The 27,429-nt window shown below is 41.6% G+C and overlaps 1 protein-coding gene across 3 annotated transcripts in view; it reads right to left on the bottom strand.

Moving 5' to 3' along the window:
• Positions 1-27,429, bottom strand: part of ADAMTS18 (ADAM metallopeptidase with thrombospondin type 1 motif 18) — a 78,401-nt gene that overhangs the window by 23,565 nt on the left and 27,407 nt on the right. For all 3 annotated transcript variants that reach the window (XM_050978977.1, XM_030227764.2, XM_050978978.1), the window contains exons 4-16: positions 26,127-26,409; positions 22,299-22,498; positions 21,498-21,581; positions 20,503-20,662; positions 19,863-19,968; positions 16,688-16,825; positions 15,095-15,248; positions 13,972-14,067; positions 12,802-12,950; positions 7,222-7,394; positions 5,244-5,374; positions 4,981-5,104; positions 3,662-3,906 (exon numbers count right to left, since the gene is read on the bottom strand). In XM_050978977.1, coding sequence (XP_050834934.1) covers positions 3,662-3,906; positions 4,981-5,104; positions 5,244-5,374; positions 7,222-7,394; positions 12,802-12,950; positions 13,972-14,067; positions 15,095-15,248; positions 16,688-16,825; positions 19,863-19,968; positions 20,503-20,662; positions 21,498-21,581; positions 22,299-22,498; positions 26,127-26,409 — 2,043 coding nt within the window. The remainder of the gene's footprint in view (positions 1-3,661; positions 3,907-4,980; positions 5,105-5,243; positions 5,375-7,221; positions 7,395-12,801; positions 12,951-13,971; positions 14,068-15,094; positions 15,249-16,687; positions 16,826-19,862; positions 19,969-20,502; positions 20,663-21,497; positions 21,582-22,298; positions 22,499-26,126; positions 26,410-27,429) is intronic.

Raw genomic sequence — 27,429 nt, 5'->3', positions numbered from 1 at the left:
ACACCACATCTCCTAGAACTGCAAGGCTGAACTTGTGGTGTGCAAGGCAATGGGGAATTTAAAGATTTTTTTTCTTATTTGCATCTCCTTCTGATGTCTCAAAACATTCTTCAGTTGTCTCTTTCCAGAAAATAGTTTGGAGGATGACTGCATTTCAAAGGAAGTGATTGCCTTGAGCACAGACTTGCCAGACCTGTCTGGTCCCATCCTCTCCTGGGAATGTTGCTCAGAGGACGTGCACAGCCTGAGCTTCCTGGATACCTGCAGCCTGCTTTGCATGCAGAAACAAAGCAAAAACCTGGACCATTTCAGCCACTACGCAAATCTCTACCAGAATTTTAGCTGCAGAATGAAATGGGCACAAGCTGCTTTACTCTGGCATTCAGTCATAGGTGAATGGCAATAAATACAGCTGCAAAACCTTCCACTTTCAGCCCAGCAGAATAATAAAAGCTCCTGTAGTATACATACAATTTATCCATGTACTCAATACCTGCAGTGCACCCTTTTACTAGGGCTCACACTGAATTATTTTGGAAGAAAAACAACAGCCCTAATCTAGGAAAAAAAGTACTAAATGTCTTTCGAATACAGCCTAATTAAAAAAAAAATTAAAAATCTAAAGATTACAGGAAGAAGTTGAGGTTCAAACCCTGGAAAGCCTTATCTTACATAAAACTAATTTAGTTGAATAAAAACTGAAGCAGGGCAGATTTTGTGCTTCTTGGAAAATTATAGGTGAGATAAAAATGAAAATAAAGCTGCCCTGTAGTACGCTCAAACACTCCTTTTTCAGCCTACTATTTGTTTCTGATATTTAGATCTGAAGCAGGATTTGTTTCACTATCATGGTTGCAAGCAGACATTCAACAAGTTTGTTTCTTAAAACATATTTCTTCAGTTTTCTGGCATTTTTGCTTCTTAGAGTTACTAGTAAGTTATAAATAATGCAGATCTCTGAATAGAAATATCTGTGCTTTTTTTTTTCAAATTTGAGCTTGCTGAATTTTGCCTAAATTATTAAAGGGGGAAAGAACCATCTTAAATTCGGTTCATAGATATGTGTAATTGGGGAACACATAACATTTTTAGCCATTAGAATCCCCAGCTACCAATGCCAGTGGTGTAGGTATTTCAATAAAGATAAAAGGGAAGCTTAAATAAGCTCTGAAAGGAGCAACAGCCTCCAATTAAATGTTACATCTAAATAAAACTGTTTAGCATAATTTGAAAGGATGAAAATAGAAGTGTTATTTGGCATTAATTTCTTTTCATTAATCTTTATTCTGCAAAGTGTGTGCATGATATGCAGCCAAGTCTTCCTGCAGGCAATTTATTATTCATACTTCAGCTCTATAATAATAATAATAATAATAATAATAGAGCTGAAATCTACTTTGGGTTATTGTGGCATCGTGTTTTTAAAGATTTGTTATTATTATTTGTGTTAGTTGTTTTGTGTTATGAAAATGGTTTGGTCCTTAGTTCCCCCCATGTTCTCCCCTCACGATGGTTTGTCCCAGGTTGTCTGTTACTTTCCTTTCCCGCCACTTGCCTGCCCATCAAACCCAGTGATCCTTCCCTCCTCCCTCCCTGCCCTTATCAGTCCTCTCCCCTCCCAGTGGTGCCACCTACTCCCCTTGTCACTCACTGTAACCACACCCCCCCTTTTGTTCGAGATTTTTCCATGTCAGTCACCCTTACTGTGCTGTATGATTTGCCCCTGGGGCCTTTCCCCTCCCATGTGTGATCTTTATTGGTTCAGATATGTTGTTCGTTCCTCCCCTACCCTATTCTTATTGGTTACTCTGAGTCTCCCCCCCCTTCCACGCCCACTCCCTGTATCAGCTCCCCCCCAGCCTGTCTCCTTTGGCACTTGCTTCTGGAACCATTAAGGAATAAAGCCTCCTTGACAGCCACACAAGTGTCCTCTCTTTTTCCTTTGCCTTGGACTCCTCGTGGTCTCCTCCTCGCCTGTGCCACCCACGCCACAGGCGGCACCACCACCTGGGGTCCTCTAAGGGAACCTGGGGGTGGCAAATCTTGTGGCTTCCTCCAGCCAAGCTTGGGGAGCAGCTAGCTGGGACTGATTTGCTCCCGTGGCTGGAGGGAAGAGCCACAGGTTATGACAAATAAGATTCCTGGGAGTTCAGCTTAACATTTCATAGTATTTGTAAGTGTGGTGGTTTTGGTGTGAGGCAGATGGTTTGCAGGGAGGGAAGCACGTCGGGACCTTTGCAGACCAAACTGATCGGACTAAAGGAAGATCCCTATGAACACACACACCCAAAATGAAAATTCTTCAGTGAAGAAAAATGCTGCAAAAGGCTTTGTGATTTGTGATGGCAATATGTGGAAAGACAGACCCTTAGCCCATGTCAAACTGCTTGTTCTAAAACTCGTGTTCACTCTACAGAGGTCTAACCTGCCCATGCGCCAGGGCCCAAGGACACGTTCCCAAGGACACGTTTCAGTCCATTACTCAGCCAGCAGGAAGAGCAGCAAAGCTCCTCAGTATTCCAAACACACACTCCTCTGGACACTTGTGAAAGCTTTAATAACCCTTGAAGAATATACTCCATGTCCCAGTCTGTGCTTGCCCTTTCTTGGTTTAACAGGCCTGAGCTGGGCGAGGGAGCAGATTCCACAGCCTGGGATATGGGATGGGGGCAAGGACAGCAGGATGCTGCCATGGCTAGCAGGCACAGCACCCCATGCCATGCTCCCCAGGGGCACTGCACATTCCAGAGTGCTGCTGGAAGGTGTGGGAAGGACCCGAATCCCTACTGGGGAGGAATCTTTCCTTCTGACAGGCAAGGCAGGATTCACTGAAACAGACCAAACAGCTGAGTTACAAAGCCGAAGACCTGCTAGAGCTGAAAAGGGCAAAATAATGGAGCTAACAGGAAGCAAAGCCCTGGATGATTCAGCCAGAAATGGCCCCTCAGATATTCCAATGCATTTTAGAAGAAAATCTAGCTAAGCAACCTAATGCAGGAAGAGGTTTTTCTCAGAACAGCAGTAGCAAAGGCCAATTTCAAATTTGTAAGACTTGAACTAACCATGTTAGTACCAAGTTTCCTTTCTGCTTACAGCAGTTTCAACACAGGACATCTGGCAAACAAAGCAGGTGACACGAATTTGAATGTGAGATAAACAGATATAATAGAATAACTGAACCAACAGAAATTCAGTCTACAGGAACCTGTGTGTGGTATTTTGACTGCATTCCAAGGTGGATGTGAAAATGGCTCCACTCACCTGCAGTTTCAGAAGCATTATTTGAACCTGTAACCATGGAGCATTGACATAATGGCACCTTTGATTTTTACATTATTGGATTTTGTTGCATGCCATGCATGGGATGCAATGATGAGATTCATAATCTCCATCACCACCGTGCAACTCAGAAATTATGCTATAGGGTGTTTCATGCACCTTCCTTTTCACTGAATTTGTGACAGTTTAGTAAACTTCAGACCTGGGTAGAGCAGTGAAAGGCCTTTCAATCCAGCATGACTGACCACACAATGAAGCCTGAATGCTATCGTGACTCAACACTATTCTTTAATCTCTCTGAGAGCCCCAGTGCAGAGCTGAAGCTGTCGTTAGCAATTGTGTAATGGACATCAGGGCGAGAACAAACAGAAGCCAGGCTTACTTCAAAGACCAGCGTCTCATTAGTGGGTCCTGCCGCGTAGAGACTCTCGGGATGGTCAAAGGAGCGCTGGTAATCAAAAACTGTCCCGGCAAAAGGGAACTTCCCCGGCCAGTCGATGGTCCAGTCTCCTGTCAGGTAGTACCTGCTGGCCAGGCTGCGCACGGCCAGGTAGCTGGGGGAGACGTGCAGCTCCTGCAGCTGGATGCTGCGCGCGCCCGCCGGCACCGTCACCACCGTGTAGTAGTCTGTGAGGAGAGGAGGCAGCAAGGAGTTGGCAGCTGGCACACACACAGCTGGCAAATCTCCCCGAGCCACTTGGGAAATCAGCGCAGCTCAGAAGATACACAGCTCTTCTGACCCACCAAGTTAGCCCGTTTTCACCAGGAAAAACCAGGTCTGATTTTAACATCCCCCCCTGACCTGCCCTGCCCTGCCCCATGCAGCCTGTAATCAGAGTGACTCTGAGGTATTTCAATTCCTGAAATTTTTCCTTGTGATTAAAGGCAAGAAAAAGCAAGTTCACTTCAGAAAAATTCAGAGCACACTAATGGTGGCTCCACAGTAGCTTTTGCTGTAGTTCCCTACAGTTGTTGGAAGGTACTCCTGCCAAGCTCAAGGGCTGTGAGGTGAGGTGCACTGGGATGCAGGGTCTTCACAAAGCCCTGGATACCAGAGGATCTCCCTGCTGCCAGCCAGGGCTGCATTACTACATCCTGGACAGATTCCTGGCCTGTATTACTGCAGTAAGGACATGTCTTATGATCAACAGCAAAGAGATGCTCAAAATACTCCTGTGTGTTCTGAAATCTTATCTACATTTCATGCCTGAAAAACTGCAGCACGGTGACATTATTTCCTAAGAAGCCTGTGACGGTCCACTAAGGAAAAGTCCACCTCCCAGTGCCTGGATCTTCCACTGAAACAGCTTCCAGACCACTTGATTTGAAAATGGACATGGAAATACTGTCATTTTTGGCATTATGCTGCATATTACTTTTTATATGTTCCACAGTCCCATCCCAGTCAGAGCTGCTGATAGCTATTTTTTCATTTGCCTGAATCCTAGAATCTCTTTTAAGAGGAAATTCACATGTGTAAAGGGAAAATGTAGCTTAAGAAACAAGAGAATTGTTTAAACTGACCAAGCCTTCTTGTTACCAAGAAACAGGAGAAATGTGAGCTCTCCTCTCACTCTCCCTGTGATTTTCTGCTCACATCTGGACCCTCAGCCACTGCCTGAATGAGTAAGGAGTCATATATATTGCAAGGGGACACAGCAGAGCAGTGAGTTGATGGTCATGGGGAACAGTTTTCCTTACCATTAGCTTTGTGCTGGGTCAAGTATTGGCCTTTAAAGAACTTGCACGTTGAATTATCTCCTTTACAAACTCCACAAGCATCCAACACAGCTTTGGAACCGAGTCCATGATCACACCCTACTTGCTGCAACCAAAAGGCACAAGTGAAGGACTCGGACAAAAGGGAATTTGAAGAAACAGCTGCATTTTCCGTAAAGAAGTCAATTGCCCACTAATAAAAAAATGTAGACATTAGGATTGTAAGAAACTTAATTTTATCTTACTTCACATATTCCATCAATACAAACATCATAGTTATTTGGAGAACACAGAGTTCCATCCTTCACTTTGCTGGACATTGCAAAGAAAAAGTCAAAGTCTTCAGCTGTGCAATACAATTTACATCTGTCTTGCTCTGGGGAGAAAACAAACAAACAGAAAAAAAGACAAGGAAGTGTTAGCAGACCTGCACTGTTAAAGAGATAAAAAGCATCTTGGCTGTTGTTCCTCCCTGTATTCTAGAAGATAAACCACAAGGATGAGCTGTGCATGATGACAACCTAGGACACCAGAATGTAGCTAAATAGAAGTATAGCTAAATAAAGTACTTTATATGATGTTTTTTTAAAAGCACATATGAGTTTGCTTGTCCCCACAAAGAATTAAGAACTCAAACTCAGTGTAAAAGCATTGCTGCTGCACCCTGCTTTCAGTCCCACTGCCTCACAGGCTCAAATTTCATTTTTATTAAGATAAATGGGAGACTGCAATAATTTTATCTGAAGTTTATTTAAAATTGGGAAAGAGATAACATGGCACATATGACCAGTTCAGCTGAAAGCTAGAACTGCAGCCAGACTTCCCCCTAACAAAAGTATTTTTCCTCCAACCACTGTCAAATTTCTCCTTACACACAGGTGGTGTGTTATGCTAATAAAGGGCTGATGAATTCTGCACAGACAAAACCAGTCATGAAATTATAAATACTATCACAACTGCTGAAATGCAGAGTTTTAATACAAATTGAAGTGCAACAAATAAAACAGTTTTTAAGAACATGAAATTGGATTCAAAAGAGAATCCTTTTATTTTTAAATCAGTAGCTGGATTTCCAGTAGTCCCTCCTACAGAGGCAAAGAATCTGTGGCAATTTTGAAAACCAGATCATGTTTCCAGGACGATAAATGTAGATCTTGGAGGAGCAGCTGAGAGGAAAGATGGGCATTTTCAACTTCAGAATCACTTAGGGACATCTTGCTTTTGACAATTATGCCCCTTGTCCCTAATTTTAAGCCTCTTTTGCTAAACACAGCTCCTCCCTTTAAAACCAATGTAGGCCACCTTAATTTCTATTAAAAAAGGTGTATTTTTTGCCCTATTATACAACATCCACTGCTAAGTGCTGTGAAACTTCTTTCCTCTGTTCACTGGCCCCTTAGAGTATTTTTAAATATCCATGAAAATGTCCACAAAGACTTTTGAAGAAAATATAATCATGCTAGGAATGAATGTGCATGTATATATTTAAATATATACATTATCATCAAGAGCAAATTTGTTCATGTGCTAAACAAAGCGGCTATGATGTGAGAAAATTCAGAGACTTTTATTCAGTAGTGCTTTCAAACTGGAGAAAATATTTGTTTTAGCTGATAAAAGTGAATACTGATTCAAAATACTTGCAAAATTAAGAGGCATAAAGTAAAAATAAACTCTCTTGTGCAAAATAACAGAAATAGTTATTGAGACCTGAACTTGATAAAGATCTCTTAGTAAAAGATGACTTTAAAAAATGTATGCCAGTACATTGTTTGCATTTCCACTGCTCATGGGACCATACCAGCAGAAAAGTCAAAAGGTTGATTTACTGTTACATTTCGAAATCTGAGAACATTCCAAAAGAAGGAAGATTCTGGTGGTGTTATTGTGGAAGCTTACATTTCCCATGCTGAAAATTCCATGGAAGTTGTTTTGCTTGGGTTTCAGACTAAGCAATAAGGAATACAAAATGAGAGAGAGAGGGGCGGCAGCAGCCGGGGAGTCACGGTGAGGACAAGGACTCGAATTCCCAGCCCAAATCAATCCTGCTTGTCCCTGCAGGCAGGATCACACAGCAGCCTGGCTCCAGCTCTGCCAGAAAGCAGGCACATCTCACCCAGCCCCAAGAGCCTGTGTCTGCTCACAGGGGGTGATGCTCGCCCCGAGCACACGGGTGAATGGGCGCTCAGAGCCCCCTGTCCCTGAGAGCAGGGCCACTCTCACCTTCCACTTTGGTGTAGGGCTTCCACTTGTAGAACCAGCCCCGGAAGGGTTTGCTGTTGTACTCTGCACACTGCAGGGCTCGGAAGTCCAGGCTGCCTGCTGGGCAAGGCTGCTTATTGCAAAGCTGATAGACACGGCTGGAGCCTTGGCAGAACTTCCCGCCGTACTGCGGCCTGCAAAGGAAAGAGAAAAAGGTGATTTTGCAAAGTCCCCCTTTTGTGTGATTGGCATGTTACACGTGTGTGAGAATACAGGGAACAGAAGAGGACATTCTGCCCTGGGAGATCAGTATTTCTTATATGGGCCATTAATTTTCACGGTTCCTAAAACCAAGCAAAGCAGTTGACATGAATTATCTACTTGGATCACTGCAGACTCAGCAAAGATGCAACCATCTAGAGGTGAGTCATGTTTGCACTAATTTAAATTTATAGGGCTATTTGGTCCTGGCTGGGTTCAACCTTGTTATGCAGCTATTTTTACTCTGCTGTAACCAAGGAATGAACATGTGCAAAGAATTACCTATCTCAATTAGAGTTAATAAAGGATAACATAACACTGATCAAACGAAAAGAGGATGAATGATTACATTTGCTTGTTCATTTATTTGGTAAATCATATTGAAAAAATGTGCTTTTAAATAGTCAGAGGACACAGGGACTGTGCATAGTTGTCCAGCTTTAGGAAAGTGCAGGAATTCCGAGGTAATTTGAAACATGTCACATCCACTTCAGCAAACCTTACCTGGGCATTTCCCTTCACCTTGGCCAGAATGGAAAGAGCATATTCTATTCCTTTGCTCATACCTCACATTATCAGAATATTATTTTTTTTAACCATTTGGTCTGTGCACAGATATTGTTAAACAATGTAAAATGCAAGATTGCTCTTTTGAACTTAGCAATTCACTGATGTCACTTGTGCAGTTTCACAATGCTCAGATACACATCTGCAAGCACTGAGCCAAGTCTTCAAAACAACAAATTCTAAGAACCCTTTGTTGTATTATACATTTCTGGCATCAAGCAAAAAGAAATGTACCAATGCTACACTTGCATTTATTTATGTAATGACTTTTTTAAAAATTTGGGAACTTACATACTTGAAGGGCAAGATATAAACTTTGAGTGGACAGCTTTGCCCATATTATACACACATTAAGAAAAAAAACCCCAGAATAATATAAAAGATACTGAATAACAGTGATATTTTAGCTAAAAGCAAAAGTTTAAAATTCAAAGAGTATAGAATGAGCAATTGAAGCATATTGTTTGTTGAAATCCCTAATCACTATGCTGTAACTATTCCCCACATCCAAGGATCCCATGCAACTCTTGACTTGCTCATGCCTGGAGTAGCATGGAGATAGCTCTGTGCAACATGGAGGAGAAAATCCAAGTGTTGCTTCTGCTTGCTGTGAATTTGAATTTTAACTCCCATATGTCTAACCCTCTAACCAAGCTGGGACTTGCCTTTTTCATGTTTTACTTACACAATATCTGCCTTTTCCAAAATTCTGGGCTACAAAAAAGTGTTTTGGAGAAAGAGATGGAAACCCACCTGTTCCTGTGTTTAAAACGGTGTTAAATCACCAGTGCTGTGGAAAAAACCACAACAACTTCCACTGACTTTTCCTGAGGTCACCTGCCAGCTACACTGATACTGGGTAAATGGTGAAGGCCTAAAAGTCAAATTTTCTGTCCTAGTTGGTGGCAATCCAGCCTGTGAAGGGCAGGGAGGATATGGAACAGCAGTGAAATCAGGGAGTGTTTATGTGGACTTTGGGCAGTTGGTGAGAGCTTTGAGTTAAGGCAGCCAAACTGTTGGGTGCTGACTCAATTCCCTACAGACTTTCCTTAGAGCTTCAGCACACAGAGGATTTTTGACCTCCTTCAACCCCAGAGAACAAATCTGCTTTAGTGTAAGGAAAAGAAGCAACCTCCTTCCAAGTAAATGCCACCAAATAAGCAATATAATGGAATTATTTATGGCTAGATCGTGATTTCCAGCTGCACTCTTGATTTTAAGGATGGGACAAAATTCCTCCAAACTAAGAAGGCTCTGAAAGAGGCATTCTGTTTCCCAGCTCCATTACAGCATTTTAATATTACAGTACATTCCCATTACTGAAACTGTTGGCTTGAGAGTGATGGAAACTTCTCCATCTTCATTTTTACCAACAAGATGTCAGTAGGAGTTAAGTAATTCACAGGAAAAGAGATGGAGATCTACAAGTACAAATTCCTGTGGAAATACTGTTATCCACACTGAGGAAATCCTGCTTTTCTTGAGGATGTTTGTAACACCAGTAGGTTTTGGGTGGGCTGCCTGCAGAAGCTGTTGGTGTATCCACACTTGCAGTGGAATGCCCTGCACAAAGGACATCCCAGTTTTTCTGTAGTGGTACAGTTCCCCCAGCACAGACACAGCCTCAAGCTTTCACCCCTCTGTGACCCCCCTCCAGAACTGACATCAACAGGGTGACCTGCCTGAGGTCTTGCTGAGGATAATTGGAAAAGGGAGAAATGTGGTGAGAAAGGCCAACAAGAAAAAGTCTCCAAAGACAGATTTGGAAAAGGAGTCTGAGGACAAAATGGTAAGTACTCCACTCCCTATGAGACTCAAATACTAAAATGCTACAAGAGTAGCTTAAATTAGTTCTAAAGTATCCTTTCAAGGGTAGAGTTCCTTAACCATGACATTCACTGCAACACAACGCAGTGTGAGAAATCCTGAAATTCATGTGATCCAGGAAAGTATTTCATGCAATACCAAATGAATTAAAACTCTGAAATTCCAGACTCCTAATTTTCACTTTTTGTAATCATTTAATTTCATGAATGTAAAACACTTCTGCTCATCCTGTGCCCATATTATGACAGTATCACAAAGCTTTATTATCCTGCATGAATCTGAAAGGTCTACAATGCCTTTCACAGTATTTGTTTTTTAGAAGTATTTTAAATGGCATCATTAATTTGCATCAGTTTGCATCTCACATTTTCATAATCACTGTTACAGATGTTATATACAAAAGATTTTTAAAAATGTGTTCAAGCAGTTTTGGTTCAGCCTTTTGACTGCATACAACTCCATTCTGCTCTGCTGAACAATGCACTATTGTGAGGGGTAGGGTGCAGTCCCACAGATATGATTGAGGTATTAATTTAAATCTCTCGGGCACTCTTCAGGTGCTTTCCCAGCCAAACTATTAAATTATGCAATCAATTTCTATCTTGGAAAAGTACCTCAACTGTAAAGTGCTGTGGTGTATGAAAACCAGATCCATGAAATTACACTGTGACAATTTACAGGAACATAATGATTTTAGCAAATCTGCCCAGTTCTGTGGACTGCAGGTGATCCCCATGGGTGTTTGTCAGTGAGAATTTGTGCACAGCTCCAGTGGGAATTCCAAAGCCATACCCAGAGCTGCTTGGGTGTGGTCACAAGGACTGCCTGAAAATTGGTAGGATGGGAATTGAATTGGTTGGATATTACTTGCAAGTGGAGGATTTCACAAACTCACACAGGTAACAAGATTTTCACACACAACAGCCTCATGCTGTATTCCTCACTTGCCCTTAAATTTCTGGTAACGTGGGTCACCTTTAAATCACCAGAAACTGAGACATTTCCCTCAATGTTCATAAGATGTCAGTCATTGTGATTTCATTTCAGAGTCCACTCAGTTCTTCACAGAGCCACACCCTTGTTCTAATCTAATTTTCAGAAATGTCATTCTTTGTCATTTTCAAAATTTTGCTATCCAGAATCATCTATCAAGCTTTTGAACAAAACAAGCATCAGCTCCTGCACAAATGGACTGGGAAAAGTGGCATAAATATATCACATATAAAATAGCATACATTATGTATCAAAATGTATAAACATTTGAAATATGTTTCAGAAATTCAGAAAGAAAGGAATCATTATTTTGAATTGCTGTATATTTTTAGAGGTTAACAATGAACAGGGACTAGTCCTTAAATCATTCTGTGTGGTGTAGCATTGAAAATAGATGATATTATTTTTCTTCTGATTCCACATTCGTACAAAATGCTGTGATGTCAAATACAGCTACCTGGACATTTGTGCACTGTTGTGTGGCTTATTTATACTCCTGTCATTCCATCAATGTAACTCTGAGAGAGAATTATACCATTTTCTCTTTGCCCTAACTGGGTTACTACTGATAGAATGGAATTAAATCTAGTGTAAACATGATCCAGCTCTGGTACCAGGTATGACTTGGTTACATCAAATCTTTCTTCATTAGGACAGTTCCCTCTGAAGGGAAGTTCTAAATGCTACAGCAGCTGACACACTTCATGTTGAAGAGATCCTGTTTAAAGCTCCCAGAAATCTTTATCAATCACACCAGTGCACCAAACTGAACCATTACCGTTCTCCTGTCACACACAGAGAGCAAGGAGGAGATTATGCATAAATGCAGAGAACAATGTGCAGCCATACCCATTCAGCAAGAAAAGCAGGGACCAAAGCAGGAACACCAAAATATATACATATGGCCTCTAACTGAGGCCCTGCATTCTTGTGCTAAACTGCTTCACAAGGGAAAATATCCAAGTAATTTTATTTATGAAAATGAACTGAGAAACAACAAAAAAGGCTGATAAAACACTCTGCTACGGATCTGCAAAAATTGGCTTGACTGAGGGTAATAAAGACTATTTTAACTAACTCACATTCTCCAATAACATAGTATATGAAGCATGGATATTACACTGCAGCATGGTATAGTAGATGAGAGGCTTCTTTACAGCCTCATATAAACTGTGTCATATTTTCTTTGCTTTTTATTACTGCAGCTTAAATGCTGCTTTTACTGTGTGCAATGAGGAATACATGTGTCTATGCCTGCTGTATTTGTGTGGAAAATAAAACAGGGAAATCCTTCTTTTCTTGTAAGCTGCAGTGAGTTGAGTACTTGGGAAAGATGCTGGTCAGTTAACACTTTTAATCTACTTTGAAATGCTTATTAAAATGAATGGTATTTACATAGATAGGATATTAATTAGAGGCAAATAAAAAAAACGTTTCATGAGTTAGCACACAATTTCAGGGATCAGCAACTTTCGTTTGACTCCTGAAATACAAAAGAATGTAAGGACATGACAGGCATGCAAAGACAGCTGCCCTTATCATCCTGGATAACATGATCTCGGTAGAAGTCTTAATAGCTTTTAAGATCTTTTTCTCCTGCTCATAGGCTGTTAGGTGTAAAAATGTCCGTATGGTGCTTCCTTAAATGTAAAATTTAAAAGAGTAAAATGTAAAAATGTCTGTACAGTGCTTCCTTACTTCTGCAGGTGTTTGATAAACTGCATCATCCCAAAATAAAAGTAGCAAGTTGGGCTGGAGATGCTGAGGCTCTGCAGCAGTCTGCAGCCAGCCTCTGCTTTCTGGGGTCAGGACACAGAACTGTCTCCCACCCAAGGGCTGCCCGCACTGGACATGGGAGAAAGCCCTACAAACACTTCCCTGCAGAAATGCACCCTGCTCATTTCCTGCCCTAGAACAGAGTACAAACACCACCTTTCCATGTCTGTGTCTTACTTTGGATTGTTGCAGTGTCTCTCCTGATAGGTGACCCCCCCTCCGCAGGTGCGGCTGCACTCGGACCAGGGGGACCAGGCAGACCACTGGCCATGGACAGGCTTGGGCCCGTGCTCCCCGTACTGCACACACTGTCCTCTGCGACACCACTGCAAGACAGGGACACAAAACACAGTCAGCAGCACCTGGGAGATGAAAAAAAGAAATGAAACACCCAACATTTAAAAGCTCCAGAGCTTGATCCTAATACAGTCACCCACTGAACTCAGTGAGCAGCTCACAGCAGGACAAGGACTCTGGAGTGGGGCATCAATCCACACAGAGGCATACAGAAGTAATGTTCTAATATTTGTCCAAGTTTTGAGTTGAAGACCCCTGAGGTAGCGAATTTTCAAAACTGTTCACTTGAAGAGTGCTTTTTTGCCTTACTCTTCTCCCAAAAATCCACGTTACTTTATGACCCTGAGCTGCAGAGCCTCAACACTTCCCGTGTGGTTTACACACAGCCTCCCAGAATTCTGCTAACATGTCTCCCTTTCATGATTCAGTTAGGAAATATTGCACAAAGAGAAAAAGCAAAATACGACATTTGTCAGTTACTTCAAAATCAAAACAATCTTCTGCTGGAAGAAATCTTATAGGTAAAGAAAATATTTTGCAAAACTACAGATGAGAGTAAATTAGAAGGTTCAACTCAAATAAGTGCAAAAAATGAGGGTAAATACAAACAAATAGGCTGAGTGTAAATTATAAGGTTTGACTCAAACAAATAAGCTCTTTTAGTGGTGATCTCTGATGAAAATATGGCCTTACATAGTTTGTACAGCAATAGCATGACTTAAGGTATGCTCATATCAGAGTGGAATTGAAAACATTGATCTAACTCCTGTTGTAATTAATGTATTTTCTTACTGATTTAGATTTGCCAGAGATATCTGATCCCACAGCTCCCTGGGAGAGGAACCAGGCCCTGCCATCAGACAGGTACCACTGGGAGGCCACATCCTGAGTATGAATCTCAGTGGAATAATTTACAAAGCAATCTCAAAGTCTAGGACAGCAAATCTGGAGGGATCTGGCTAAAGCTGGCTTTGATGAGACCTTGTATGTGACCAAAGACAGTCTAAACTCGAGTTAGGATGACAATATTTTATTTATAAAACAACTTACCATACTTATCCCACAAGCTGTTCCTTCTGCTGCGGGCATGAACTTTGTCTCACACCTGTGACCCACTTTGTGACACCAAAGGGATTTGCAGATATCCTGAAAAGGAAACAGTACTCACTACACTGCTCATAATTTCCATTATTTCCTGGTATTTAAGAAGAGTAACCAATGAAACATGCTTTTGCTACCTTAAAAGACATAGAAATAAACTTTTCTGAATCTGGAAAAGCCTGGGTTAAAGTTTCCTAGCACAGACCTACCCTATATATTGCCTGCTTGTTTATGCACCATTTCACTATATATTTCTTAAAATTATATTGAGTGTGAGATTATAATAGAATACAAACAGTGTTAAAAAGTTCATGGCTAAAATTTCATCGTGTCTGCAGGGACTATAATACTGTGAAGAGACAAGGTTTTTCTAAACCACAGAAAGATATCTGGAAAGGCAGTCTGTGCACAGTGCTGTTCACTCCCTCTTCCTTGTCTATTAGCTGTGGAAGAAACACAGCTGCCACCACTTGAATAACATAGTTGGTATATAATAAATCAAAATACTCCAGGATAATAGCAGGAGTGAAAGAAATTACCATACCTTTTTTCAGAATGAGCACTCCAGCTTATTTTAAAAAATGCCTTCTCTGAAGAGACCAGTAAGGAGTGTAACAGTCATTAAAACAATAGGTTAATCTAAATTAATCATTCATCATGAAGTCAAGAGTATAAGTTACATTTCATTGCTCTAAAATAACCCCATAGATCTCTCCCAGGCTTTTTGCTGTCATAAAAGTAAAACACAAGAAACTGAGTCCTTCTTACCCCACACAAGCTTTGATCAAAACTCTACTGCCTGCTAATTTCCCTTAGCACAGCAGGCAAGGGTTCATGGCTCATGTGGATTCAAGTTGCCCCCCTTATGACTCCTGGAAGGAACACATTTCCTTCTGAAGCTCCCCTGGGGCTGGGATATTCCTCAAGAGTCCAGGACCTTCAAAGCAAATTGCCAAGCCAGATAAGGCAGAGAAATAGCCCAGGCCTCAAAAGAGCCCTGTACTTGTGATTTTTCAGTGTACTGCAGTTCTCTCGTGCCATTGTAACCTCCCAAAAGTGCATGGATAGGTACCTTTACAAAGCTGAGGTTGCATAGTTTTGCTTTCATTCCAAATTGCCATTTGCACTGGGTATCAGCATCATAGATCTGCCCTGGCAGTTTGTCAGGGTATTTATACTGTCCTGTTTGCTTAGGTTCATCAGTCAGGCAGGCAGCTTGAGCTGTACTATAATGAGAAGGTAAATTAATCATGACTATGATCTTGACATCAAAATATTTTAATTTGCTACAGACCAGCACAAATACATAATATGGTATACAGTACCTTTAACTGGTTTTAGAGGCATGCTCTGAAACATGAACATCTATGTGCAGGAACCAAAAGCTCTTGACATCTTGTTGGTAGCCTGGCCTGCATAGTTTTAAGGAAGCAGGAATTTCCAGGCTTTGGGACTGTTGGGACAACAAGAAAGAATGATGCCAAATTCCTTGCCTCCCTGTATTCCTGGATAACCCAGAGCGAGCTGCCCTCATCTGCTTCTTTCCCATCAGTGGATTCCCCAAAGGAGGAGCCAGCAGAAGGAGCAGGCACAGTGTCCCACTGCAGCATTTGCCCTGTGTGGAGCTGCCAGGAGGCTGGTGCAGGGTGTGTGCTTTGGGCTGGGCAGAGCACAGCTCCCAGCTCCACCTTTCCCCCTTCATCTCTGCCTGGCACCCCCTGTGTACAGAAGGGAATCCATGCTGGCTCTGCCTCCCAAGTGTCAGTCTCTGGGACCATATGGCAGGATGGAGGGCTCACGTCACTTTTTAGCTTGCAATTTGCTTCTGTACAAAAAATACATTTCATCACTGCAGCGTGAAAAAAAACCCAGAACTCCATTACCTTTCCTGGCTGCTACTCAAAGATATTGATTGGGAATTCAAGGACCAGATCCACATAACTACTGAGGTGCCTGCTTCTCACTCTAAGGAATTAATATCTAAAATGCCTGTGTTGCTCTTCCTCAAAATACCTCCTACACTTTTTTTAGTATTTCTGTATAGTCTACCCATGAATGAAAAAAATAATATTAGGGAAAGATTAATGTAATCATGAATTAAATAGGGATTGAAGAACAGTTCCTCTAAAGGCATCACTGAGTAATGACAACACGCTGGGAAGAAACCTGACAACCTTCCCTTTCTCCCTTTTTGTTTCTCCCAGAAACAGGATGTGAAAAATGTAAAATGGCCTTTACTCGTGACATGAGCTAGATCAAGAGAGAAACTCCAGTGAGAAAGGCCACTGATGTTAATTTACATTTTGAAATGACTTTGGTACCACTGTGTCTGCCCTCTTTTGTGTGCACTTCCTACTCATTCTCCAACAAACCCAGCTGCTGACAGGAATGCCTGGGAAAGAATGATGTGCCAGTCAGACTGCAGGGTATTCCTGGAGGGTGAAACTCCTGCTTATGAAACAAGGCAGGACAAGAAGCCCTTCCAGGCCACACCACCTCACTGCTGCGGCAGCCTGAGCGTGTGGGCTCACACGCTGCAAGGGTCTGAGCTCATTTTAAAGGAGGAGAATTTCACACTTCAGTAATTTTTATGCTGTTCAAGAATTCAAGCCCAGTTACTAAAGCTGCATTCCCTGGCACTGGCCCAGATTTACATCTGACCTACCTGAGAAATTTGTTGAGATACTGCCTGCTGCACACAGACCAAGAAAACACTCCATTGTTTCCAGTGAGCGTGGGAGACATGATATTTCCCTCAGCTTTTCTACAAGCATTTCCTTCTCCATCATGAATCATCCCAAAGCTGGAAAGAGAACCAGGTGGGAGAGTCTAGATTAAACAGAAGCAAGAAAAAATATGGGGGGAAAGAAACACTTTCTGGGTAACAGCTCAATGCTTGAACTCCACAGGGAAGGTAGAGTTTATCCCTTTCCTTCCAAAGAGATGAAAACTTAAGCACCACAAAAATTAGCGTGAAGGTTCCAATTAGCAGCAATTTTTGCCATCACACACTGATGGGAAAGGATGGTCAGGCTGCAAGGAAAAGCCCCACTGGTGCTGCACAGGGAGCCAGTGACAGGACACTGCCCAGAGGAGCTGCAGCCTGTGCCCAGGTTTCCCAGTTTACCCATTCCCCGCCCCAAAGCAGAACAGCTCCATGGTGGGGGGGATGGACACCACAGACCTCGTGTTCAGCCCCACTTGTCCTTTCCTAGGGATCTGTCAGCTTAGAGCCTGCACAGCAGTGTGAGCCTGTCTCTGCCCAGGGACAATGCCTGCTGACATGGATGTGGTGGGGATCACAATCCAGGGAAACACCACCCCCAGGAATGTGCTTTACACACCAGAACTGCCTTCCTGGTCAGAGGGAAGAGCTACAGAGCTCCATCTGTAGCAAAGGAAGTGGCTGTGAATGAATAGAATACAGAAGTATGAATACAAAAATATTGCTATTTTTCTAATTTTGGCCACTGCAGGCAAATCACATTGGTTTCCTCACCTTTGTTATACAGTGTCATTTTGTCTAGACTGGAACTGTTTAATGGGAATAGTGCCTCTTACTGGGAAAACTGGCTCTTATGGGGTGTTTTGCTCAGTCTGAGCATCAGGAGGCCCTGCTTTCACTAGGAGAGGTTAGGATGATATAAAAAATAATAAGCGATAATAAAAAAATCACAATATAATTACAAATTATAGGGCTTTTATTGATATAATAAAGCTAATTTTTAGAGGGTTTCCTTTCCCTGTTCTGATTTTACTGACTGTATGGGACATCTGTGAGTTTCAATGTGTTTGGGATAGAAATTTCATCATCTGTTACTTCAATATTGTAGAACACTGGTGACTTTATAAATGTAATCTGTGCATGTGCAGGGAATATCTCATTTACTGGAGAATATCTCATTTACTGGGCTCCAGCCTCTACTGCTATAAATCATTACAGGCTCATCAGAATTACTGCATGTGTTGCCACCAGCTGAGACTCCAAACTTCCTAAAATATATGGTTTTCCTATAAAAGGACTAAAAAAGTACCAATTGAGGCAGTGTTTTAGAACCCTTCATAAAACACTGTGTCCCCCTGCACTGCAGCCAGAGAATCCCCAGTTTATATCCCACTGACACAACGGGCTCTGTACATCCAGAAGAGCTGTTAAGGTTTCAGGTAAAAGCACAAACTTTAGAAAATCATTAAAATGTCTCACAAAACAGTGAAATGTCTAACCACTGGAGCTTTCAGTGGATCACAGAGTGTGATATTCCCCCCGTGAAACCTTTGGTTAGTGGACCTCAGCACCTCCAAAGCTGTCACAGTTTTTTTCCTTCCAAGAATCTCTGTATCACAGAAACCAACTTCTGTTGTCTTACATCATATTTTAGGTAGTCTCAGGACCATGAACTTGACAAGTGATCATAAAGGCATTTTGTTTCTGGCACAGGCTTTTCCCAAGAGATAAAAAGCATTTTATTAGGAGCATGGAAGTATACCAAGGAAAGGTTGAATAATATGTGAAACAAAAGGGGAAAGAAAAAAAAAGAAAAAAAAAGAAAAAAAAATCCAATTTGACTCTCTCAAAGCAAATAAGAAAAAATAAAAAGTGAAGAGAACATCAAGAGACTAAATGGGATAATTCTTGAAGAATAAGCTATGGGCCTGATTCTCTACTAATACTGATAGAAGGTCATTAAAAATGTACTGAGGTCAGTGAAACTGCATTAGTTTGACAGGAGGATCACACAATATTCATATTACATATCTGTTTCTTTGAATGCTTTGGCACAATTCCCACGGGCCTCAGTGCAGCTGGATTACTCTTTAATTCCTTGCTTCCCTTCAGATGCACAGAAACCTGTGAAAGGGTCACTGGTGTAGACATTAGGTCATGGTGTGCACTGCAGAGCACATCAGTGCAATGAAAACTGAATAGTCCTGGAGCAGCCAGGCAGAAGGGGAAGGCTTCATGCCTTGACCAATCAGCAGAATACAGCACCACTGCTTTCCAAAGGTTTTCTGTGCATTAATGTTGCTGAAAAATAAAGACCTTTTAACTAAGCCTTGATGTTAGGTTGATCCCACACAGAGAAACTCTGCTTCTCTACTGCCAGTGGTGAGACAGACTCCGGCTTGAGCTGTGCTAAGCTAGAAATCAAAACCATGCACAAAGTTGTGGAAAGGTAATTCAAAATTATTGGGAGAAAAAACGTCAGGACAAAACCTGATCACCTTGTTTAGATTTAATTCAGCAATCTGAAGAATAGCTGAATCTCCACAAAAGACTATTACTGGTTTTGTATGAGGGACACCACGTTCTAAGAAAATTACAGTCTTTCTACAATAGAAAACAAATGGAAATCTTATGAACATAAATACAGAAAGGCAGAAACCATACCAAAGGTGGGTTTTACCCAAATCACTCATTAAACAGGTAGAGAGAACAAAGAGCAGGTTCAAAGTTTTTCATGAAACATTGGGTCTTCTGGGAAAAGGAGACTCCAAGAGACTCAGGGAGATCACCTCTCCAGGGAAGCTGCTGTAACCTGCAGCAACCCTTCTCTTTTTGGAGCAACCACAGGGATACCAGAATGGATTTGCCTACCAGAATATGGGAGCAGTGTGGGAATTTCAAAGGTATTAGAGAGGACTGGCTTGGTCTGACCCAGCAGAATACCACTGGTGACCAGTCACCAGCTGGATGGAACCCAGCTCACTACCACTCCTTGGGCTTCCAAGGGATTTAAATTTAGAATGTGCCAATCCAAATGATCTGTATTTAACTCATTTATATTAAATAGGCACGTTTCCATTCAGTTACATACTTGTTTACAGAAGAAGAAACCTACTTGTGTCCAGACTCATGAGCAATAGTAAAAGCCAGTCCAAGGCCTGTGTCTTCGTTAATGGTGCAGCTGCGGTATTTGCTGCACATGCCACTGATGGGTGCAAATCCTGGAGGAAGGAAGGAAGGAAGCAGTAAAACAGCTTGTTCCTCCACAGAATTCCAAACTCACATATCATCTGCACTGGTCCTAATAAGCCAGTTTGTTTTGGCACATGGAGACACTTGTCTACTCCATCAGGTTTATCACGGAGGAATTACAGCAGACTTTTATTTGACACTTAAGGAACTCCCATATAAAAAGTATAAATCAAACATAACTTCTCCAACTACACTTTATTTGTAAAAATTATTCTCCCCTCAATCCACCCCCCCCACCCATGCCTTTACTGCTCCCAATTAGGGAGGAATCCCATTTAATAAAAAGGCAAGCAGTTACAAAAAGAAAATAAAAGTAGAGTGGCTCAGAAATATGCTCAAAATCAAAAATATTCCTTGAAGAGGTGACAACCCAAAAATAATACTGTCCTGTCCTCTTCAAGTAGACCAACAACAAGACACACAATGGACTCTCTTATCTGAAGCCAGCCCAGCTCCTGCTGTGGGCAAGCCCAGGTCTCGCAGCCCCTGGTTTGGTGTCACACCTAAAGTGTCACAGGGCTCGTTCTTCCAGGAGCAGATGTCAAAGCCCGTCAGGAGGATGGCGTGGTCGTGGCGCTTCCCGTTCTTCCCAACCAGGGCAGACTGCCACTGGCAGAAGCTGTTCAGGGACTGGTCAGCGTGGTGGTTGATCAACAACCCGCCCTACAGGGAGGGATGGACACACAGACAAGGTGTTTCCAGCAGGGCGTGAGAGAGGAGATTGAAAGAGTAAGAGCTGCTTAGGGAAAAGGGAGTTAATATTTCTTATTTGTTCCACATCAGTTTATGTATTCCCACGTTTACTGTCTGTGAGGCAGAGCCAGCTGATGAGGGAATCTCTTACAACTGTAAAACAAAGCTGGGCCTCTCCCCAGAAACACTGATATTTCCAAAGCTGGTGGCTGGAATTAATGTACAAACATTTGATTCCTGAGAATGCTGAACACCAAGCCATATTCAATATTGTGATTGCTGGGGAAGAAGAGCATTATCCAAGTGGCTCAACCCTTCACAAGTTTCTTTTCAGCAAAAGAGATTTTTGTCTTTTTTGACTCAGCACCCTTGACACAAGAATTGGCACTGCTCCCCCCTTTTGTTATATGTTTTCTTCATTTTGGGACTTCTGACTCCTTACCACTTCTGATCACCACACCTTAGAAAGCCCAGTTCAAAATTATTCCATTTATTTAAATACTTATTAAATAGATTTCTCATTCCAGCCATTTCACCTCAAGGAAATGCTAGAAAATGTTAGGTTTTATCTTACTGGAAGCATTTCAATGTTTCTAAAGAATATTTATATGAAATGAAGAATTTAGAATCAAAACCCAAAAAGCAGTGATAAGTAGAAAGTGTCATTTTGGAGATTTTGGCAGTTTTAATCTTCTTCTCACACTCTATGCCTTAGGAAACCTCCCTGCACACAACGTGGGAGCAGCCAATGCTCCCAGTGAACAGCAGCAAATGCAGCTCAGACAAAAATTCTGACACAACTTACAGGCTCTTGTTCCAAAAGAAGCAGGCTGACAACAACAATGTTTATATCACTTCCAATTGTTCCATCCTTAAACAGACTAGAGACCTGCAAAGATTATTGGAGAGGAAATATCACCTACATGCATAATCCCTTTTTAATGGATTAAACATATGTACTGTGTTATTGCCTTGGACTTCAATTTTCAGCACTAACTTACGGAGTTAGACACCTTGTAGGATTAACCCAAAAACTCAAACCAGAAGAATTATGCCCCAAATTACACTTAGTCAAAAACCTTCTATTGACTTCAATGGGCTTTGATCAGTCCTTGTTCTCCAGGATCAAGTGTAATTAAGGCCAAGGTTCAAGGTCAAGTTTTACAGTACAAAAGTAAAGAGCAAGGCCATGCAGGAAAACATATTTCTAGTCAAATAACATCAATTTTATAGAAATGTATTTGTGCTTTCTCAAATAAGTGTTTCTAGGAGACATGAGATGAAACAGATAAAGCTTCGTGATACTGAATGAAAGTTTCAATTTCAGAGTATCTGCCTTTTTTTGTATTTCAGAGGAAGTATATTAATATTTAACATTTTGAAAACTCTCTAATTATTTTTCTTTACAGTACTGTTGCCAGAGCTGTGATGTTCTAAAGATGCAAATTTGAAGGCTTTTTGATAAAAGTACTACAATAGATGAGGCTTGAAGAAAGGCTTGCATCAGGTGTCTCTGCTCTTTTTGTCATCAGTATTTGTCTAATGAAAGATCCTACTCTGACACACCAATATTCCCCAGAGAAAAGACACTTCAGTGACACCTTACCATGTTCATGACTGTTAAGATATATGTTGTTACATTTTCCTTGCCGTGTTTCTCCAGCATTTTTTTATCTGCCACAACAAGGGTTTCAACATTTAGACTTCCATTTTTCTGAATTTTAGCAGATGATCTCTTGAACCTTGCAGAAGTCCCGTACTCATCTGAGAGAATGTAGGTCTCTTCTGTGGGTGGCTTGGGTGCATCTAAAAGGAAATAAAACTGTTTTGGAAAGAGTTCAGATCACCCATGAACAGTTTGATTCATCAGAAAATGAAGAATCACAGGTTTAAAGCTTTAGATTATTTTTATAGCATGTGATTTAATACTTCTGGCTGAGTCCTTCCATATTTATTAAAAAAGACCTGATTCATTCCTGAGGGAAGGACTGCTACAGGGAGAGAAGGAAATGGGAGAACCACATTTGTATCCAATAAGCAGTTTAAAATAAGGAATTAATCTAATAAAATGGCAGCATCTGTGAAAAAAAAAAAAAAAGACAGAATTTTTAACAAAGTATCTGCATTTTTCCTGTCCTTTTGATAACTTCCTGAGGTGTTTGGCACGTGCTACTAACATAGCAGTTGGCAAAAAAGTCCTTTCCACAACAGATGCCCACGGGCAGTGCAGAAATCAGATACACACCACAAGAAAATTCCTGCCAGCCTGATGCTGGGACTGACTTTGGCCTCCCACGCCAAACCGCCAGGAGATCATTCCTGCTGGGAATGTATTTATTGAGTCAGACAATGCCAAGGGGGGCATGGCAACAGGCAGTGCACATCCCAATTCTAGGGAGCATTTTCTCCCTCTGTGCTGGTGCAGCACAAGCAGTGGCACGGCTGGAGAGTGCTTTCTACTCCAGTTCTTCAAGGAACCAGAAACTGGGAAGAGAAATCCATCTCCCACATCCTACAGTGCTCCTGCTATCCACAGGTTCTTCTGCATAAACCTACACTGCCTTTGCATCAAGAATTAACAGCCACTTTAAGAAACTCTTTGGATAATAATTGGGATTTTTTGACACAGGATGTAACAAGACAAGTGAGGGAGCCTCAGGTAATGAAAAAATCCTGCCTGCTCCTCATCAGAAATTTATTCCAAAGAGCTAAAACAGACCCTGCTTTCTACCCTGCCAAACTGGGGAATCAAGAACACCACAGAATGCACAAAAGTGTTCTGCTTTCAAAAACTCAGCATTCTGGTGTGCATTTAACATACAAAGGGCAAGGTTATGGTGATTTTCAAGTGTATCAATCATTATACACAACCATCCTTTACAAGCTCAAAGAACTTTTCTATTCTGGAAGCACATCAAGACACAAGGACAGGCCTCACCCAAGAGGGAAGTGCTCAGTTCAAGGCACATCACTGCCCAGGTGCTGTTTTGAAGGCAGTACAGCTCCAGTGCTTTGGACACATATATCCATGAGCAGAGACATTTTGCTTTGGAATTTATTTCATTGCTACTCAGAAAACCTAAGCAGCAGCAGGTTCATGCATGTTTTATTAACTATAGTCCAGTTAACTCTCATGATCTAAAAGCATTTAGGTTGTGACAGAGTTTGGGAGATGATTAACTGGCTTTTCTAGTGCTTACAAAGTCCCTGCACATGAAATTTTAAAAGATGGTGTGTGGGACAAGTTATTTTTATGACACCCAAGTGGCAATGGGCTCTTCCCTCTTACTGCTCAGCAAGTTTGATTTCATTCTTAGGTTACGATACATTAACCCTGACTAGGCAGGGTTAATAGCAGAGGACCCCCTTTTGCCAGCCTGAATTCTTCATCCCTTTGTTCATTCAAGCTGAAACTCTATTCCAGGTGACCAGATTGGATTTTGCTGAAAAATTCAAATTTATATGACTCCAGATCTCAGAATAAGACCAGGAAAACAATGTAAAAACCAAAAAAGAGGGGGGAAAAAAAAGGCAATAGAATAAAAGTACCAAATACTCATAGAAAAAGGGTTCCCTTTACTGGGTTAATTTCTTCTGCATCCTGTATTTTCCTCTACTCAATTAAACAATGACATATGATTTTCTTTGTATTTCCTTCAGTGAACATGAGATTGATTTGTTCTATAAATTAACCACGACTGGGTCTGGAAATAAGGTGTTATTTTTAGAACTTCTTCCTTTCTCTAAAATGGTTACAGGTATGAACTGCACAAAGTGAAAGACCACAGGGTGTGAAAAGAAAGAGTTCTGTGGATAAGGTACTTAAATGCCATCTTGCTGAATCAGATCCTAAAAGTGTGTCTGACATCAAGTTCCTAAACAGTGATGAGTAAATCACTTTTATTAATGTCATCACAGTTGGATGCTTAATGTTCTTCATTTAACATAAAACCTGCTTGAATATGCAGCTAAGAGCTCATAGCTATAAATGAAATTATTGAATAAATAGTTATACATGTAGACCTACAAAAGCACAAAGTATTTTAAAGAAAATTCAGTTTCTCAATCAGGTTCCCAGAATCACTGGTTACTTCTGACATCTCCCGTGTCTGTGACCCATTTATAAGACAAGAATAACAATAATATCTTCTCACATGCCAGGAGGTCCTACAAATACAGTGTTCAAAATGCTCTCCTCTGTTATAGGGATAAGCACTGTGTAAAAGCCCAAGAGGACATGGATAATTCTCATTTTGGGCAGGCAGTCACAGGAGGAGCAGTAAATAAAGCACAAACTCACAGTGGACAATCCAAACAAGATGGGCCAGTGTAGAGCAGTGCAGAGCACCATCAGCCCTGCTCTGCAGCAGGAAAAGCAGACAGGAGGGAAAGGGAGGATGTAATGAGGCAGTCTGGGATTGCAGTAGAAGGCAAATGTTTACAGGTTGAATCACAGGCTTGTGCATCTGGCATTTGAGGGTTGGCTTTCAAACCTGGGGGGAAGGATTTCTGAAATTTTAACAAGCCTTTCATTTTCAGGCCTCAGTCTCAGCCAGCCACCTTCCCACTAACTCCTTTCTCATTCCTTCCCTTCTATTTATTTTCTCCTTCTTCCTTACACACCTTTGGAAAAGGAAGCTGCTCATTTTCTCAGAACTTCTGTAGGAAGTTGGAAGAATATAAGTGGACTCAGGCACTGTTTTCAATACTGTTTGCAGTCCTGGAAACCCTCATTAAGAAACTCAGCTCAGAAGCTGATCAGCTTTCAAAAAAAGACTCAGCTGAATGCTAAAAGTACAGATATGAGGTCCAAGGGGGCTCTAAAACGTTCTGCAATTTGAGGGCCTAATGAAGGACTCAGAATGGATCTTGGCAGGATAATATATTTCAATATATTTTTTAAGACATGGCTCCAAAATCTTATTTAAACTATTTACATGGGTGGTTCTTTTTGAAGATCTCAGTTGCTGAAAATTTCATACACAAATGGTGAGTTCTGAAAGACTTTTTCTCTATCCTCTCAGAAATTAATGATTTTTAAGGTTTTTCCTCCATCTTCAAGCCTAATTAATGTTTTATCCCCAGTCTAACAGAGAGAAGTTCAGGGACTTGCCATCCATCACTGTGCAGAACTGCTTACTGAAAACTATGTCAATGTGAAAAAAAAAATCACCACTGGGATCTTTTAATCTAGGCAAAGCACAAGAAAACCAAACAGTGATTCTGATGGCTTAATAAAAGAGATGATTCTACGAACTTAGAGCAAAACTCAAGTTTCTCATACGCGTTTCACGACAGAATCACATAACAAAAAGTCATTACTCCTCCATCCCAAAGGGATGCGAAGAGATGTGAAGCAGACCTCGGGACCACCACAGGACACAGCCTGAAACAGCCACTACCTCAAGAAAGGAGAGAAAGTTTCCTTACATACATTTCTTGCGACGTCCACAAAAGTGCTGCTTTTGGAACCGTCCGTGGCGGTACCCGCCGGCCGGCGCGGGGTGCGCTTGGGACGCGCGCGTTCCGCGCCGTTCCCAGGGGGAGGATTTGGGATGGGGCTGGGCTGGGGACCCGTGCACCTGCCCCTCGGCAGTCCGCTTGTACAGCACGTGCGGGTGGTGGCCGGCGGGGGACGTGTAGTTGTGCTCGCGGGCCAGCTGCTGAGGTAACGGGGAGATCAGGAACTCCATCTGCCGCGTCCTTATCAAACCCGACTGAAAAGAGACAGGAACCACCGGTTAGAGGGGAGGCTGGCAGCTGGCAGTGACCTTCCTGCCAACCCAGACTGACCACAACGTGCACCTTGACTCTGCTTAGCTACTCAAGTTACAGATTATTCCGGTAACAATCTGGATATTCTTCCCATTTAAATGTGCATCGTTTCCTTTCGGAGATGACCAGGTTCCATTTGGAAAAACACAAGCCAGGAAGGTTGTGGGATGGTGTAGTGATTAAAACCATGACAGATGTGCAGCACAGCACCTTCACACAATAGCACGGATAGCTTCATATGCAATATTAACCCATTCTTCACAGTACAGGTTTGTTTGTGTACAGGATATACATAAAAAGGAAGTGCTTTTGGAAAATACAACTTCTCATAGGTGCACACACCATGGAAAAAAATATTTGAATTAAGGTTCACAGCTGTTTCACAACAAGGTATTACCAAACAGGAGTCTCAGACTTAAGGGCATTCCAAGTAGAAAATGATATTACAGGTCAGCAGCACAAAGCTGAAGCATCTGAATGTATAAGGACCATCATTCAGTAATCAACTCTCTGCAATTTAATCATCATTTGAACACAATGAAAAATGTATACCCCCCTACAAGGGAAAGCTAATCAATAAAGGCAAGTGTCTGATTGTTTTCCTTCTTGGATCTCTGAAAGACACAAGTATGGGAAAACTACACTGTAGTTTTCACATAGGATCTGTGCATAAAACTGCACATGTGATGAAGTGTTTCCAGGATCAGGGCCAGGGAAATGTGGGTGGCACTGAGGAAGTATTTCCATGCAGCTCATTAATCAGTTATGATTTTATTTCATTTCTTGGTTTTGTAAAACATGTTGTAATAAACACCCTTTTTTACCGAGTCAAAAACCAAAAAAAAGTTTCATCAGGTAATTCTATTACATTATATACGTAATACTAGATACAGATTTTTGGTTTGGATCAGTGAGGCTCTACCATGTGCCAACACCCTCCTGCCAAAACTGACATCCCACGA

Source organism: Serinus canaria, chromosome 11, assembly GCF_022539315.1.
Source record: "Serinus canaria isolate serCan28SL12 chromosome 11, serCan2020, whole genome shotgun sequence".
NCBI classification, from domain to species: domain Eukaryota; kingdom Metazoa; phylum Chordata; class Aves; order Passeriformes; family Fringillidae; genus Serinus; species Serinus canaria.
Note: the sequence above shows the minus strand (reverse complement) of the source record. Positions and strands in the feature narration are given on the sequence as shown.